This window comes from Condylura cristata, unplaced genomic scaffold (genome assembly GCF_000260355.1).
Source record: "Condylura cristata isolate star-nosed mole 26May11 unplaced genomic scaffold, ConCri1.0 scaffold00002, whole genome shotgun sequence".
Lineage (NCBI taxonomy): Eukaryota > Metazoa > Chordata > Mammalia > Eulipotyphla > Talpidae > Condylura > Condylura cristata.
Genome location: NW_004567103.1, coordinates 43,908,830 through 43,927,631, shown reverse-complemented (window position 1 = coordinate 43,927,631; position 18,802 = coordinate 43,908,830). Strand labels below are relative to the sequence as shown.

General features: G+C 36.1%; 1 protein-coding gene across 1 annotated transcript in view; it reads right to left on the bottom strand.

Moving 5' to 3' along the window:
• The window catches only part of SP3 (Sp3 transcription factor), a 48,356-nt gene that overhangs the window by 27,808 nt on the left and 1,746 nt on the right, over positions 1-18,802 (bottom strand). Inside the window, exon 4 of the mRNA XM_004674525.2 lies at positions 10,473-11,832. Within this exon, the coding sequence (XP_004674582.2) occupies positions 10,473-11,832 (1,360 nt within the window). The remainder of the gene's footprint in view (positions 1-10,472; positions 11,833-18,802) is intronic.

Below are 18,802 nucleotides of genomic sequence, written 5' to 3'. Positions count from 1 at the left end.
AGTAAATATATATATATATTTGCCTATAATTACTGTCCCCACCTCGTCTTTGCTTAATCTCCTTTTAAGTTGCTCTACTCAGAAACTCCCAGAATCTCAGCCTATGATCTCATGTGCTCTCTTCAAAATGCCTAAAAAGTTAAGAATTCTCTCCTTTCTTAAGTAGTTACTCACTTGCCTTCCAGGCTGTGAAGTTTCTATCTCTCCTGGAAGTTTCTTCAGTTTTCTTTGTTGGATTCTCCTCTACTTCTCATTTTCTAGATGTTGAAAATGACACTGCATTCAGCCATCAGGATTTCCTCAATTCTGGCTTATGGTCACCAACCCTTAACCAAAATTGTTCATCTGTACTTGATTCTTCTACAAATCTGCTGTCTTTTTTTTTTTTGGTCTCCAATTCTCTCAAAATTTTTTCAAACTTGACTTTTATCTCCTAGGCACAGTAAACACTTTAGTCTGTTTGGTAATTCTAGTATTTGGAGTTCCCATAAGTCATCTCATGTCTGCAGTCTGTTGTTTCTGTTGTCAATTCATGGTATCTCACCTCATGTGCCTAATTACCTATGGTTCTGTGCTAGATACTGCATTTTAAAAATCTAGAGAAATAACTTGAGGTTCTAAATGCTACTTTATTCAACTTATTCCCTACCTATGTTCTTTCCTTACAGTTACTAATTTTCAAACCAGTTGCACTTCAAAATCACTTGAAAAATTTAAAATCACGTTTTTCCTAGGCCTAGCACAGACAATTACAATTGGGAGGAGAGCGAACACCAATTGTTGGAATGTTCTTGAAGTCCTCTGTAAGATTCCACCATTCAGGCAAAGGCTGAAGAGATATGACTCAGGGGGCCTCCCTGGTGGCACAAGGGTTAAAGTCTCAGCATTACAGTACTATCAAGCTATATCACCAGTCACTGCTGCATGAGTTCTGCTTCCCCAGTAGGAGTTGAACCACATGGTGCAGCATACCTCTCTTATCTTGCCAGCTGCTCCCATCAGCAGTGTGTTTCTTTCAGTAGAGCTGCCTGTACTGCTCCCCACACTGTCCCAGATGACTCCTCACGTGACCACCCCCCTTCTCCACATCTCTGGCCTACACCACAGTTCTTGTAAAAATAATAAGAAATAAATTTTAAGACATTCCCTGGTGGTGCAATACCTTAGGACACTAGCACTGCAAGCTGGCTGCAGCAGCCACTTCCTGAGAGTTCTTAAGTGAGAGTTCCTTCAACATGACACAGCAGACCTCTCCTGTCTCGCCCGCTGCTCTACTCAGCACTGTACTTTGTTGACCTGCCTGTTCTGCTCTCCAATCTGTCTCTGGTGATTCCTCACCACCCCTGTACCTCTAGCCTGTACTCCAGTTTTGTATGCTGCATAAATAAATCTTTAAATAAATAAATAACCTTTTAAAAGCTATGCCTAGAATTATTTCACTAGTCACATCTACCAGCATTAATGACTCCGAAAATTTACCCAGCTCAATCTGAGCTCCAAATTCTGATAGACAACTGTTTATATGAATCATCCACTTGGGTCTCATATGCATTTCAAATTAACAAAGTTAAAACAGAAGTCTTAATTCTTTTCCCACCCTTCCCTAAGCTTTCCTTATCAGTGACCTAACCAAATTCATTATCCTTTCATTCATTATGCTTAGTCATACCATTTCAACCCTCACTTACACCTCATCCCTGTCTTCCACAGGAATCTGCCAGTAACTTTTTCAAAAGCATAAATAAAATTGTATCAATTCTTTACTCAAGCCCTCGAATGTTTTCCTTTAAAAAAAAGAAATATTCCTTATATCAAGCCTCTGCTTACTGCCTCATCTAACCTGCTACATTCACTAAACTCCAGTCACCTTGGTTCATCTCCTTTCAATACTCTTTCCTCCAGCTCTTACTCATGTGCGACTTTCTCAATGTTCACACCTGTACTTTAATTTCTTCTTATAAAGAGACATTTTCTAATTCTCCTACGTAAAATAACTATCATCTTCCATATTCCCTATTTCATAATCCTACTTTTCCTTTTTTTCCATTTCAGCCATCTTTACTATACTGTTATAATACATTTTACTTCTCCGGTTGCTATAAACCCTTTAACTTACTGTTCTTTACTTTTTGCTTTCCTCATTAACACTAGTTATCCAGAATTATTGTTTGCTTATTTGTCTTCATCCACTACAACACAAAATTCAAGATAGGGGACTTTCTCTTTCATTGTTGCAAAGAACTATAACTGTATTATTACCTATAACACTGTAGTAGATCCTCAAACATTTGTTGACTGAAGGATGATTCATTAATCTAGGTTACTTCTATAATCTAGAACATGATACTATTCATTTGAGAATGAGATTTATGAAAAGTGCTACATGGCAAGTTGGATATAAAACTGCCTCAAAGAACACTAGAATGACCAGATAGTTTAAGAGTCAGTTTCAATAAAGTTACCATCTCAAATTAAAAGTAATATGGCCCTGTAGAATAGTATACCAAAAAGAAAATATTCTGGGCTCTCCCTGGTGGCACAAGGGGTTAAAACACCACACTATAAAGCTCTGCAAAGCCACTGCAGCATGAGTTCGATCCCCAACCAGGAAGTTGACCCATATGGCATGGCAGACCTCTCCTGACCCACCTGCTGCTCCCCTCAGCAGTGTATTTCTGTAGATATGCCTGTTCCGTTCCTCACTGTGTCTGTGATGAATCCTCTTACCCACCACACCTCTGGCCTGTACCCCAGCTCTGTAAGTATAAATAAATCTTTAAAAAAAAATTCTAATGACAATCACATGGAGTATTTCCACTCTGGTGTGACCAACCAGAGCTCTAATTTGCATTACTATTACTGACTACATATATTATGGGATAATTTGGTTAAGTTAAAAACTGGATATACGGCCCTCCCTGGTGGCACAGCGGGTTAAAGCATAGCACTAAGAAGCTAAAGCCACTTCCTCATGAGTTCGATTCCCGCCTGCCATGGAGGTGACCATATGGCATGGCAGACCTCTCTTAACCCGCCCGCTGCTCCCCTCAGCAGTGTACTTCGTCAATCTGCCTGTTCTGCTCCCCACTCTGTCTCTGATGAATCCTCTCACCGCCCCTGAGCCTCTGGCCTGTACCCCAGTTCTGTATGCACAAATAAATCTTTAAAAAAAAAAACAACTGGATATACTATTTTAGAAAACAAAAATATTTTAAAACAACCACTGAGCAGTGAAGATGAATCTATTAAGTGGAACTAGTTTACCTCCTTGAGATTCCTAATTTATGTCACATTGCCCCATCAAAATAATACTATTATCATATTTACCAATGTTCAATGTTAAATTAAATATGCTTGAGACTGCAGTAAGAGTCATTCTCAAGGAATGTTCATGATCTGGTACAATTTTTTTCACAAAATACTAATAACAAGTATAACCAAAAACATGCATTTATTTTGTTTAAAGTCACATAAAGCATTATAATGTTCTATGTCATATGAATACTTCCACAACTGAGTTGCATCAGATGACATATAAATCATACAAACTCAAAACTTGGCTTCATTTCTCAATTATTTTGCTCAAAAAGTAAAACTTACATTTACAAAACCTTACTAAAAACAAACTTAAAGGTAAAGGAAAAAGAAAAACATTTGTCATGTGACAAAAGAGTAGTGTTCTTAACACATAAAGATGTCTCTAAGAGGAGGTGGAGAGGGCACTGCAAAAAAATGTGAAAGGCGTATGACCAAAGAAACTAAATGATAAACATTCAAAATTAGTCTAGTTCCCAAATAATAAATGAACGTATTAAATTCTATTTCAGCACCTCCAAAACTCTGCCCAGCTGATAAAATGCTATCCTAGTATGAAGTGTTGAGAAACTCCATACTCTCATGAAATGCTGGTAATCACAGCATTTAAATACATACACATACACACACACACACACACACACACACACACACACACAAACACGCCTTAAACAGTAACATCATTTAATGTGTCTACATATAATACTTTCACATGAGGAAGAAACTGGAAATATGAGCCAAGATTTATATCTAACAGGAAAAAATGAGAAATAACCTAAATACCTAACAAGAGAGGGCTGTTAAATAATGGGGCCTGCATATGAAAGTACTTAGTAATGATATTGCAGTCAACTATTTAAGTGAGACTGCACACAATATTGCTTTAGAGAAAAAGTTATAATCCCATTTTATATAGGGCCCCAATGTTTTCCAAAACATTTATAACATTATATATGCAGAGGAAAAAAAAAAGGACAAGAAGATTATGTATCAGAATACTGGCAGATAATTTAACAACTTTTCTTGTTGTGAGATTACTAATATTTTTTTCCTGTTTCCTTTTCAGAACAGTCCTGGAATTTTTACGTCTGCTATCGGTTTTTTCCCTGTTACATTTCTCTCCTCCCCTATTTTCTATGGGATTGATAATTTTCTATCTTCTGCCCCACTTTACCAGTTAAAAATTGTATTTTCATTCTCTTGATAGCAAAGTTACATACCAAAATAAAAACTTCTGTTACAAGAAAATGTGGGCCTTCCCGATGGCAGAAGGGGTTAAATCATAGCACTATGAAGCTATCCAAAGCACCCTGGCCAGCCACTGTAGCACAAATACAATCCCCTGCCAGGGAGCTACCTACTTGGCAATGCAGACCTCACTTGTCTCATTCGCTGCTACCTTCCCGTAGCAGTGTCTTTCAGTAGATCCGCCTGTTCTGTTCATCACTCTGTCTCTGGTAAATGCTCTCACCCCACTCCCACTCCCCAGTCTGGCTGCAACCCAGTTCTTATATGCATAAATAAAGTAAATCTTTAAAAATAAAAGTTTATAATGATGATCCAAAGGAATTTGTGATGGCAGCTAAGAAAACTCATTCTAGAAATAGGCAAATAAAAGATTGTTTCTGCTACTTTGCTCGTATAGACTGTACTTTTAGGTAACCAAACAACTGAGGAAAAGTTATTTCTTGTAAGAATCACAACTATAAACACGAGAAAATTAGAAAAAGTTCCATTTTGCAAGCTTTAATGAAATGACAGTCAATTCTAAAGACATTTCACCATTAGGTGAAAAGCTGAGACGGGGAGACATACCAGCAAATGTCATGTATAGTCCCTGTCTGCATCTTAATTTGAACAAATCATTTCTTAAAAGATGTTAATTCGGTCCTCCCTGGTGGCGCAGCGGGTTAAAGCACAGCACTAAGAAGCTTAAGCCACTTTCGCATGAGTTCGATTCCCGCCTGCCCCAGAGGAGATCCACATGGTGTGGCAGACCTCTCCTGACCAGCCCGCTGCTCCCCTCAGCAGTGTACTTCGTTGATCTGCCTGTTCTGCTCCCCGTTCTGTCTCTGGTGAATCCCCTCACCCTCCTCGTCTCTGGCCTGTACCCCAATTCTATATGAATAAATAAATAAATCTTAAAAAAAAAAAAAGATGTTAATTCAACTGAAAAAAAGCCTGAACACTGAAAGGCCATCAGGTATTATTAAGAGATCACTCTAAATTTAAGGGCTTGTAAATAATGGCACTGTATGTTTAAAAATCTTTATTCATTGGAGCAGCACTTAGCAATTTCTGATATTGGGATCACTTTAACTCTTATGAATTACTGAAGACTTTTATGTTTTTGTTTATAAAAATTACACATTGCCAAAGGACAGAGATGAGAAAGAATGGTTGACCGTTGTAAAGTGGCATGTGGGAACGAGAAGAGTGAACCACACTATAATCTTGATTATGTGATTAAATCTGTACAACTCTGTGCATCTGTCAAAATATGCAGAAATGATTATCTAGTAACACCAATAAGAGTAGAAAGGCACAGAAAGGTGATCTTTCCTTTTTGCCCTTCAATACCTAAGTATAAATTCTGAAAAATCCAGTTTTTTGCAGTGCTTCCATTTTACCACTAATTTAAGACATCCACAGCTATGCAGTTTTCCCTGGATAATGGGGAAATTCAAACATTAGGGTTTTTTCTTTTAAGAAGTAATGATTTCCACAAAACTTTCTTACTACCTCAAACACTTGACTATGTTTTAAATATGCCTAGTTTTGAAGAATAAATACAAATTAGATGAAACAAAATCTAGTAGAGAAAGTTTGAGAAATTAAGTAAGCCTTGGCTTGATTTGGGGCAAAGCTTAGGACTAGAAATCCCATTGAAGTTATATAAATTTATACTTTATCTCCTCCCACCCAGTTTCAAATGCATATACATATGGTAGGTAATATGAAAATAAACTTCCAAAACAAAAGTTTTCTAAAACTATGAATTTCTCAGTGGGCCAGAAACAGAAGTATAAGCACTGAGTGTAGATGCAGCATGGGCTTGATGCGCACTGTATTACAAAGAAGGTGGGGTTTTGGTTTCTAAGGGATAAAGGCACTTAATGGGCCCACAAAAAGGGCTCAGCAGTCAGATTCACTGCTTAAGAGAGGATGGACTAGAGATAAGTAGTGTCCAGGCGGGTGAGGGGGGAGGGTTTGTGGGTGGAGGAAGGGGGAAAAGAAATGCCGGAACTCTGGTAATAAAATTGCATTCTAATGTATTTTGGAAAAACTTATATTATTTCTATACTCACCAAAAATAAAAATCAAAGCTTAAAGCTTTTCATTTGGACACACTATGCCCTAACACAGATCAAAAAACCTGCACTCTGATTTTCAGGTGAGAAAATATCCTATTCTAACTTATATTCCTTCTTGCCAATGAAAAAAAGACTGTACACCAAGGAATGATTTTCCTATTACCAAACAGCCTCAAAATTAATTGCTAAATATGCTGTTCTATTCAAGAAGCATTTTTCTCATTTACTTTAATTTCTATTTTCTCAATTATTTTCCTTATCCCTTAAAACTGGGTAAAATTCAAATTTAATGGCCTTTTTGAGTGCTTCTTCATTTTACCTTCCTTGCCAATCACTACTCAGTACACTAAATTATCACTTAAAACTTCATTTTGCATTTATTATATAAAGTGTAGGCTATTTTTTTACAGTATTTTAGAAACAAATTACCTTTATAGTGCTTTATACCAATCTGATTTCAAGACCAACATAAATCACAAATTCTCTAGACTTTTTTCTGTACATATAACATATAAAACTACATAACCTTGACTTTATATAAACTTTAAAACTGAGTTCTCAACTATTTATATCTTCAGAAGTTCCATCACTCTACTAGTTCTCAAAGCTTCTAGTCCTGTGGCTTCTTTAAAAACTCTCAAATATGGCCCTCCCTTGTGGCGCAGCGGGTTAAAACACAGCACTAAGAAGCTTAAGTCACTTCTGCATGAGTTCAATTCCAGCCTGCCCCAGAGGTAACCACATGGCGCTGCAGACCTCTCCTGGCCCCCCGCTGCTCCCCTCAACAGTGTACTTCATTGATCTGCCTGTTCTGCTCCCCACTGTCTATGGTGAATCCTCTCACCCTCTGCATCTCTGGCCTGTTCCTCAGTTCTGTATGAATGAACAAATCTTTAAAAAAAAAAAAAAAAACTCTCAAATATTATTGAGGTGCCAAAAGTTGTATTTATGTAGGTTAAGTAGATATGTGTGTGTGTGTCTGTATGTATATATAGGTATATATAATTACTGTATTAGGAGTCATAGTAGTTCTAAAATTTTAAATTCATTTAAAAATAAAATGATTATTACTGCAAGTGAACATTTTATGAAATACTGCTTTTCCAATACTGCTTTTCCCAAAGCATACAAGTTTGATACCATGTCTTACATTTTTGCAACTTATCTTTAATATTTAGGTTAATAGAGATAACTGAAGTCTCATTTTTGCTTCTGGTTTCAATCTGTTGCAATATGTAGTTTAGGCTGAAGGAAAGGAAGAATATAATCTCATATGCACATGTGTACACACATATGTAACTAGATAACAAATGAGTAATTTGATAGTCTTTGATAGTCTTTCAGTTAACTGTGGGTAGTCTTTGATATTATACACAACATGTCAAGTGGCAATTTCTTCAAGACCAGCTACTATGCAGAACGTGAAATCACACTGGTACCTTCCAAACACTGCCACTGGTCTATCTACAACTTTGAATGGGTCTTCTATCCATGTCTGATTTTTGTAACATTAGTCAGTCAACTGAAAATTCTCTGAATTATCATTCAGATCTTCTAGATGTTGCATGTGTCATTAAAGTATCAAATGAAATCATTAATATAACTATCAGAAGTCATTAACAAGTTGTACATTCATAATAACAGATTCAAGCATTCCAAAATTCTAATTTCACTGGAAGGCTGAGATTTTATCACTGCTAACAAACAGGCAAAACATGTATTCCTTTAAGTGACTAAATTAACTCTTTAGTAAGTTGAATGTTTCTTAAACACATGAGTTAATAGCCAGTTTGTGAGTCCTTTCAAAAATAAAGTTTTTCATGAAAATAGCAACTAGTTTAGGCTACAACTGACACAACTGCACAATTAAAAAAAAAAGTGCTTTTCAGGACTTCCCTGTTGGCACAACAGGTTAGGACACAGCACTGCAAGCTGTTGGCAGCCAACCTCAGTGCTAGTTCGATCCCCAGCCCCAGCGGTGACCCACATGGTGAGGCAGACCTCTCCTGTCTCACCAACTAGTTCCCCTCAGCAGTGTACTTCATCAATCTGCCTGTTCTGCCCTCTAGTCTGCCTCTGGTGAAGCCACTCACCGCCTCTACACCTCTGACTTGTACCCCAGTTCTGTATGAATAAATAAATAAATCTTAAAAAAAAAAAGTACATTTCAAATCATCTTAGTTTGATAAGTGCTTATTAAAAGGCACTTATTTATTAGTAAACAATGTTATAAAGGCATGCAATGAGAACTGCAAATCAAAAACGTAATGACACCCTACTTTATCACATTAGGATAGCTGTTATCAAAAGGAACAATACAAGCTGCAAATAGATGGTATAAACCTTGAACATAATGCTAAATGAAAGAAGTCAGACAAAAAAAGTCACATATTGTATGAAGGTTGTGATGGGAAGGTAATGAGAGTGACTGTTACTGGGTTTTTGGGGGGAGTGATGAAAATGCTGTAAAAATTAGTGGCGATGGCTGCACACATCTGTGTCTACATTAAAAACCACTAATTTGTGTGAGTTATATTTCAATAAAGCTATTTTTTAAAAAAATACATACAGCATTCAAAGGTTAAAATTTGGTGAAAGTTCATCTGGCTCACCAAGGTCATTCTTTTATGAAACTGTTATATTTCTTTCCGTATGTGGTCATGAAAATTCAATTACTAGTACAATTTGGTGCCAGTGCTTTTCTTTGGCTTCTGCTATGGCACTAGCAGTTAAATTCCTTACCAGTGAAAATGTCAATACAATGAAAAAGGCCAATAACTTCAGTATTATTATGAAAAGTAGTTTGACATCAAGGACTTCTAAACAGGTCTCAGATATCCCCCGAAGAGATCCACAGACCACCACTTTGAGAACTGTGGCTCTAAATCACAGATCCAAGCAAATATAGCATAGCTTCAAAGGCTCACATGCAAATAAAGATCTGTATTTACAAGGATAATTCCAAACATGTAACAAATGTCTCAAAAAAACAATTTTATAGGAATAGAAACTATCTCAATAAATAAAATTCAAGTGCCTGAATTTAAGCATTTGAAATTATTGATTCAGTGGAAGATTTTAATAGCAAATCCCCACAAAAAATAAAATACAAAGTAGAAAGGAGAAAGTTAACAATTTAGTGCACAACAAAACATTCAGTATGCCATCTAAACATTTTTGTTAATAATGATACTCTATTACTTATTTCTTATACAATATTCAAAGAGCAAGTTTCTGAAATTTCCACATTATCAATAACAATATGCAGCAGAGCTAAGTTTAATGTTCAGTAAACATTAATAATAAACTATCATAGAGCCAAAAAATTTTAAATCTGAAGAGGTACCTTACAGTTACCTGTCTAACAACTCTATTTTACATGATGAGGAAACAGTTTTAACACAGCTAGTGACTAAGACAGCATACTCAGTTTTTGTTCCTAGTACCATTTTCATCAAGTCAACTTAATTCCCCAATCAAATACAGTACATAAAACATTTAACCTACATCATAAGGAAGATAACCAGTGCACCTTATGTGCCAAATAGCAATTTTATAATGCTTGACAGTATCAATCAGATATAAAAACAAATAGAAACTAAATAAGGGGGGAAACCACAAATGCAATTAGCATAACAAAGAAATGAAAGCAGGACTTCAAAAACTGCAAACTTTCAATAAGGAACAATTTGGAAGACATTCTAATGTCTACTTTTCATACAAACACAGGGAAATGCACATCATTTTCATAGTTAAACGCATACATAAAACCTAAAGTTAAAAAAAAATGCCCTCCATGTTAACAACTCACTGGATTTAATTGTGGTATGACATAAGACTCACCTGCAGGACTGTCCGCATTCTCTCCTTGATGTAGCTGTATACCAGTAGAATCTATAGAATTTACTGTAACTGTCTGTAGATTTGGCAACTGACCAGTGCTTAGACTAACTGGAGTTGAAGTCAAAGCTCCACCTGCTGCAACTTGACCAAGCGTGAGTGTCTGAACAGGTGTCAAAGTTATCTGCTGGGCAGCAGTATTCTGTATTTGCAAATTCTGCAAGTTCTGGACCCCTTGTACTTGAAATGTTTGCCAAGTTATCTGTCCAGAAGGGGTCACTGTCTGTGCCTGAATTAAAAAGGTTCCAGGATTCAGCTGCAACTGGAGATTTTGCAAAGCCTGTTGTGATATATTCTGACCACTGGTTTGCACACCATGGATTGTCTGTGGTGTAATTCCTTGCACAATTTGGGCTTGACTGGTTGGCTGCTGAGACTCTTGAAGTTGTAGATGTTGTACAACAGGCTGTGCTGTAGAAACCTGAATATTCTGAGCCTGTGTCTCTTCAGAAACAGGCGACTGGATATAATTTCCCTGAAGATCAGAAGAATGAACTTGCCCACTAGAAGTAGTCAAGCTATTTGTGTTTTGTTGTAATATTCCTGTACTATCTATAGTAACAGGCAACTGTGATGAAGAGGACGTTGGCACAAATAAATCTGTATCAGTATTAGTTTCATTAATATCAGGAGAAACCCGCTCACCAGTCCTTTCTGAATTGTCTGAACTATCCATAGCTTGTCCTGTGTTTATCAAATGTCCATCGGCATTAATGCCTGCAGTCATTGTCTGAGAACTGCCCGACAGTCCCAAAGAATCTAGATCGACACTATTGATTGGTACAAAGGTAATATTTCCTGGCAGACCAAGAGGCACATTAGCAACAACTTGGGTTTGGCCAGGAAAAGAAGAACCACCAATTGCAACTCCCTGAACCTGGACTTGACCAGTCTGTGGTATGAGATTCTGGATATTAGCAGGAGGTGTTCCAGAGGCAAGTAAGGTTTGATTTGAGCCAGGAATGATCTGAATTTGACTGCTTTCTTGATTTATACCCCCATTATCTGAAGAGCCTGGGAAACCAATCTGAACCTGCTGACCATCTGTTGACTGAATCTGTGGTATTACTTGATATTGAACATTGGACACTGTACCATTAGATGAATCTGATCCTGGTGCAACTGAAAATATTTGTTGATTCTGCAAATTCTGAAGGGGAAGGACATACTGCCCACTAGAAGTAGCAGCACTTGGAATCTGTACTAGATTATCAGCTTCATCTTTTATAGCTGTAGGTGTGGCTGACAAAACCTCCCACCGGTTTGGTGCTCCTCCTAACTGTGCAGAAGCCAAATCACCTGCCTGGATAAAGGAGAAAAAAAAAAAAGTTATGTGATACATATTTGTGACATATTTAAATTAATTCTCTAAAATCTGATTATAAATTTCTACCTGAGAATAAAGGCCTTTTAATAACAAAGCACAAATACATGATGCAGTGTACGCATGTAAACAACAATTGTAATTTCTGCATTTGTTATTAGTTATTGCAAAGACAAACCATGCTATTTGAATAGGAAAAAAAAATCAATCAAAATATTCTCCAAACTAATCTTCATCTATGACCCCGATTTAAAAATAATTAAAAGTGGCTAGAAAAGATATGGATAGGTCAAAGCAATATACCTCAAACACTTGAGTTCAAAAGTACACCCACCCAAAATAAATCACTAAACCAGGTGCATTATGTTTGTACACCAGCAGTGTTATCAAATCATCTCAATTTAAAAGAGTAAAATTTATCTATTATTGCTATAAATCTTAAACAATTAAAACTACTTTTAGGAGGTAAGCTGATGTTAGGCTATTCTATTAGCAAGCCATCAAAGTCTTTATACTTTCCCCATGAACTACTAAGAATTCTAAGACCTGAAAAAAACTTAATGAGAAAAGGTTATTGCTGTGGCCACATAGTTAAGTTGAAGGATATAGATCATGGCTTAGAACCTTCTTAGAATCTATGCTCTATGTTAGTTTGCAGGATTCCAGGAATATACATTTCACATTCTATGACCTGCTAGAATTTTAGACACTTCCATACGTTATGGATTAGGCAAAATAGAACAGAAAAACACAAAACAAACAAATTCTACATGTCAATGTCATAGTAATTTTTTAAGGGAATAGTATCAGTAATGTCTAATATTTGAACTTTTATATGCACTACAATCAGAGATTTACAAGATTATATAATTTTCCTCACAACAACCCTAGGAGTTTGGTATAACTCTCATTTCACAGGTGAGAAAATTGTGGAACAAAAATTACGTATCATATGGCCAAGACAGGTTAAAAACGAGGCCATATCTAACTAACTCCAGAACCAAATCCTTAAAAATTATACTGTATTTGTCTCCCACTAAGACCAGGGGTAAAGAAATTCAAGACCCTATATCTTAGTAACCACAGAAAGAAAAGCATGCCTATTCCTACCTGTGATTTCCTGTAATTCCTAGACACTAGACAGTAAGAACATAAGCAGATCTAGCTCAGCATTCTCACTCTAGACCCACATTTGGGTTCTCTGAATAAGAAAACATACTTTTTTTGGAGATTAAGGGGTGAGGGAATTTCAAGTATTTTCAAAGGAGGGAAATACTATTCTCGCAACAAACTATTCCACAAAATTTAATATGATCAAAGAAAATCTTAAAGAAACTACCTATTTTCACAGACACATAATTAAAATATCTTTCAATGATAAACCAGTTTGGTTAAATTCAAAACATTGAGCGTATCTGCTCAATGATAAGCTTGTGAAGTAACTAATGAAATGATTCACAATCTATCCAAAGATACACACACACAAAAGCTACTAATATGTGTATTGTGGTATATACTAGCCCTCTGATCAAAACATTATTTGTAAACACAGATTAGAAAGAGATCTCACATAAAAAAAAAAAGATTTCATTGTGGGTAGTTAAGAATAAGGAGACAGAGGTAGTATTAATAAAGTCAAAAAGAAACTGAAGAATAATGTGCTGTTTGAAGTTCACAAGCGGATCCATAAAGAAAAGTAATGGAAAACAGGAGTAGACATTTTTATCAGGGCCTGTAGTAAATGGCTTTGTAGATCCTCCTAACAAGTTTGGACTTTATCCTGCTGATAGTGAATGGAAGCTATTAAAAGGTTTTTAAGCAAGTACAGCAATCAGATCTGTTTCATAAAGATAAACTAAGATCCAATGGAAGAGACTAAAAGTAAGGTAGAAGAGAATAAAGGCCGAGAAATTGTAGGAGCCAGTACAAATGTCTAGGCCTACACTAAAATTATGATCTCTTATAAAACTTATCAAACTTAATTTTTTTTAATTAAGCACCATTTTTATGTCATTCTTCAACTTCTATCTGGTGTAGAAACTAAGCATAAGGCTTCTTTCTCAATATCAGAGCAACAACTGGTGTTAAACTGTCTTTTAAATAAGCTAAAGATATTTTAATCTAGATACTAAAATCTGTACTAAAGTACCATGCCTAAAACCTAATCTCCAGAGAATCCATTGCTGATGTTTTTTCTGATTAATATTAAAGCTGCAATTACCCAACTTATGTCAAAGAAGATAGCATCTCAGATACAGATTAATTTTACAGCTGGCTTTTGGTGACTTTCTCAGCCATAAAGTTATTTTTATGCCACCTAAAGCAGTTTTTTTTTTTTTTTTAAGCAAGAGTTTTAAGGGCAAGTATTCAACTATCAGTAAACAGCTTTCTAGTCAAGAAATTCTTGAAAATAAATGCAATTACTAACTGGAGACTCCCCCAAACAACCTTCTCCAGAAGTTAAGCAGAAATAAACTATAGTACCATTTGTCCCCAAAACTTCAGACCACTAATTGAAGGGAAATCCCCAAATCTAGGACAGTGATGTATTTTAATTTTTTTGAGAGAATCTGAAGTCAAAAGCATCCATGAAAAAGTACTTATGGGTCTCTCCCTGGTGCCAAAACGGGTTAAAGCACCACATTATGAAGCTCTCCCAAGCCACTGCAGCAGGAGTTCCATCCCCAGCCAGTTAGCTGACCCAGGTGTAGTGGCAGACCTCTCCTGACCACCCTAATACTCCCCTAGGCAATGTACTTTGTCAGTCTGCCTGTTCTGCTCTCCAGTCTGTCTCAGGTGAATCCTCTCACCCACCACACCTCTGGCCTGTACCCCAGTTCTGTAAGCATAAATAAATAATTTTTTTTAAAAAAAAGTACTTACAAAGTACAACGGATAAATTAATCAAAAATGAACAGCAGCAAAAAGGACTTTTTAATAACATTACAGTTCAAAACATTATTATTAGTTTCCCAATGAAATGGGAAAAATACTAAATCAGAAAATTTAAGACTATCAAGATGTATTGCGTATTTAGACTAGTACTCAATTTCCTAATACTCAATTAAAAGTGGGGAAATACTACTTTGCAGGGTCGTGAGACCCAAAAGAGAATGGTAAGTTGTATAAACTCTAAAGCATTATACAATCCATGTATCACTCATTAAGACTACTGAGACTATTTAATTTAAAAAAACATCCATTAGATAACTACCACAATTTCCAACAGAAAGATCAATGTATGTTTATTAAATAAGTAGTTACTTTACCTTAAGGCCATTACAAAAAAAAAAAGATAGAATTAATCAATAAAACTGACCTTGAAGTATTAGTCTTCTATAAAAATTTTTATACCAACTTTAAACATTTCCATTACCCTACAATGATGAAGCCTCCAAATATTTCAAAACTTCGGAAGTGTATTTAGCCCATTCATTTGTAAAAGAAATTTCATCGGCATACCAGCCTAAGAGATAAAATACACACTAAATACCAAATGTGAAAGGGATCAATTAAAAAATCATCTAGGACCCCAAAAAAAGTATGAAAATGTGAGACTATGGGCAACACCACAGAAACAAAGGGAAGAAACATAAAAACACATAACCTAGACAACAACTAATATTTATTTGGTATAGGTGCAAGATAACCCTCTATTTAAGCTTATCCACTATAAGAAAACCCACCAATGTTTTTCTCTGTAACTCTAATAATTACCATTTGACAACTAAAAATCAAAACACTCCCTACCATGGAAATAGAAAGACGTAACTGAAGTTTAAGTCTCCCCCCTATATATAAATATAAAATCACGTAGTTAAAAAAAACAGACAATCTAGAGTGGCCAAGGGGCGTTGCTATACAGCAATTAATGACAAGGGCATTGTCCCTCAGCAGGCATAAAAATTGAGGTGAGGGGTGAGTGGGGGGGAGGGGTTCAGAATATGTTGTAGAAAAGGAAAAGCTTAGTACCACTCATTTCATAGCATTTGGAAAGGATTACTGACTTCTCAGTTACCACAGAAAGTTTATGAGAGCCAAAAATTGGCAAGGAAGGAATATAACTGAAAACAAGAGCAAGTGTGAAGCGAAGGTGAAAACCTAAGAACCATTCTTAGGCAAGTATTCAAATTCTTAAATCTAATCTAAGAACACTAATAAAACTCAGAATTCAAATAAAAATAATTACCCAATGAATTCATCCTATAGTGAATGACAGTATAGATCTTATTGTAAGTAACAGCAAAATAGTTTTGGTAAATAATATCTTTCCTTTCTTCACCAATATTTATGTAGTAAAATAATGAACAAACATCAGGCCATCTCTCCCACAATATTTACTTATAGACTTTTATCCCACTAGAGTGCAAACGAAATAGACAAATTAATAATCCACAAATGCAAACTAGACATTAACATTTGGTTTCCAGACTTACTACTAAAATTAACAACACAAGTTTTAATAATAAAAAAGAAAGAGCTCTGCCAAAAAACCAACTTTGGGAGCCCATGTTTATGGGACATTACAGGTAAGATTGCTCTGTGACTGACCTATTCACCAATGAACTGAATGTAATCAAACACACTTGGCCAGAATCCAGTATACACCCATATTATACCATAATAAATTCTGAATTCAAAGTATTTAAAGCAAATCCCAGTGCAGCCTATTGGCTTCTCAATACCCTTTTAATCTTAAAATACAAACTAAACTGACATAAAGTTGATTTGTATGTGTATATTCCTGTTTGATTTTAAACATGACAGTGACTATATGCATTGTAGTATCCTGAACTGAATCCTGGAACAGAAAATGGGCATTAATGGAAAAGCTGGTAGAATCAGAATAAAGGTTGTACTTTAATTAATGCTTTAATGCCCAAGTTTTGTACCATGGTTATATTAACATTAGAGGAAGCTGGGTAAATGGTATAGCTTAACTCAGTTATGTCCTATAAATATAAAACTTTTTAAGATACAATTGTTAAAAGAAAAAAGCTACACCAAAGGTCTCTACAGATCTTTTATTATTCCCAACAATTGAGTCATTAAAATAAGGTGCAGCACATTTGTAAAGTGGGGGAAAATGGCCATGAAATCACTTAAATTCTTTCATTTTCTGATATGTATATATTTTGTATTTTGTGAATGTACATGACTGAAATTCATTTTTGAACTGGAAAATACTTTTTAATTTTATAGGACAAGCATAGTTAAGCCAGTCTTACCAATTTTACTCAAGTGAAAATGTTTATGCACAGGTATTACACATACAAAGAAAAAATGCTTCTAACTGATTCTAAATCATGTTCATCTGGCTGGAAATGAGGCAGGAAAACAACTTTCCTACAAGTATGTGACCACAGCAAGTAAAGGTTGGAGATGAATCTGTTGCCTGGGCTGAGACTCATATACAATACAAGCATATAGATGTTTTTCATCCGTAACTTCCTCCTTAGTACCCAAACCTGCTAAGATGTAATTGCAGAAGTTTTCTGTTCTAGCTGAAAAGAGTGAAAAGATAAGTCGAAGCAACGTGCTTTGCAATTTTACTTATGCAGTGGTCCCTCCCTCCCCACCCCCAAGATGAACAGTGAATTTGTTTTGGCATTATGGATACAATTTATCAAAAAAGGTTAATCAACCCACAAATGCTTAAATTAACAAACATCATCCACAAATACAATTTTATACTTTTACATTTTTATCTGTTTACAAGATGTACACAAAACCTAAAATCATACCTTGACAAAACTATCCACAGTGCCCTCCAGGGTAATTTGAAGCACTCAAATGACAAAATTTAAACAATCTTGTTGTTTAACGTTCAATGCCTAGACATAGAAATTTGCTACAGACCACACCAAATATCAAACTTTACATCTCCAGTAACTACCCAAGATATCAACTCCTGTATTATCATCTCAGGGGAAAAAAAATCAAACACGACTGACTGAGGTCTGATGAACTGAAGTTTCCATTATTTTAATATGTGGCACATCTACATGTTAAAACAACACAATAGCAACAATTGAAGTATGGAATTCACAATTAATTCTTAAAAACAGCTTGTAAAAAACTCTTGTAAGACTGGTCAGTTCCTCCCCTGGCCCCAGATAAGACTAAAAACACTATAAAAAAGGATTAACACTACATCCTATCAAACGAGCAGTCATCATAAAACGAAAACATAGCTTTGCCAACCTAATTCAACAGTTAAGTATGGTATGTATTAGCATGCATGTAAATACAATTTCTTATAAGTACTTTTGTTCCTAACACTGGTATTCACATTCAGTTTCAAAAGCCAAAGTACTAACTGCGCCGATTTCAACGGTCGCTAATCAAATGTTTCACTTACTCCACTTAAGAAAACTTAACAGCAAATTTAAGCAGCAATCTGCAGAAACTAAAATCCAACTATGTAGAAGGCCACTAAAAAAAGCACTTCAAGTCTTTACTCCTGAATACAAAAGGGTAATTCAATCAGTGAAAAAACTTCATTCCTCTTTTTTAACGACTTAGTAGGATCTGCTAAATTCCAGCAAAGACAAAAAAGCTCCCAAAATTTTAAAAACTATAAACACTGGCTCGGTAACTGGTACTATCTATGGCCGACAGGCTGTGCTTGAAAAGGTTGCAGTGTTCAGCGAAGGAGTTTTCCGCACTGATATGAATTGCTCAAACATCCATTTTGGAGTCCCCTACCCCCACCCTCTGACTTCATTTTGTAGTGAATTTGGATCGAGGTGCCGCAGTGACAATTTAAAGAAAGCCTGGGCTGGTTTCCAACCCACACAGGCAGGCGAAAGAGGAGGAAAAGGCGCCCAGGTTGCGCGTTCGGTTCGAATCCGGGAAGGCGCGGGGCCCCGCAGGCCTTTTGGGCGGGCGGGCAGGCCGGCGGGCGGGCGCGCCGTGCGCAGCGCGTCTCTGGCGTGTTTGCAGGAGC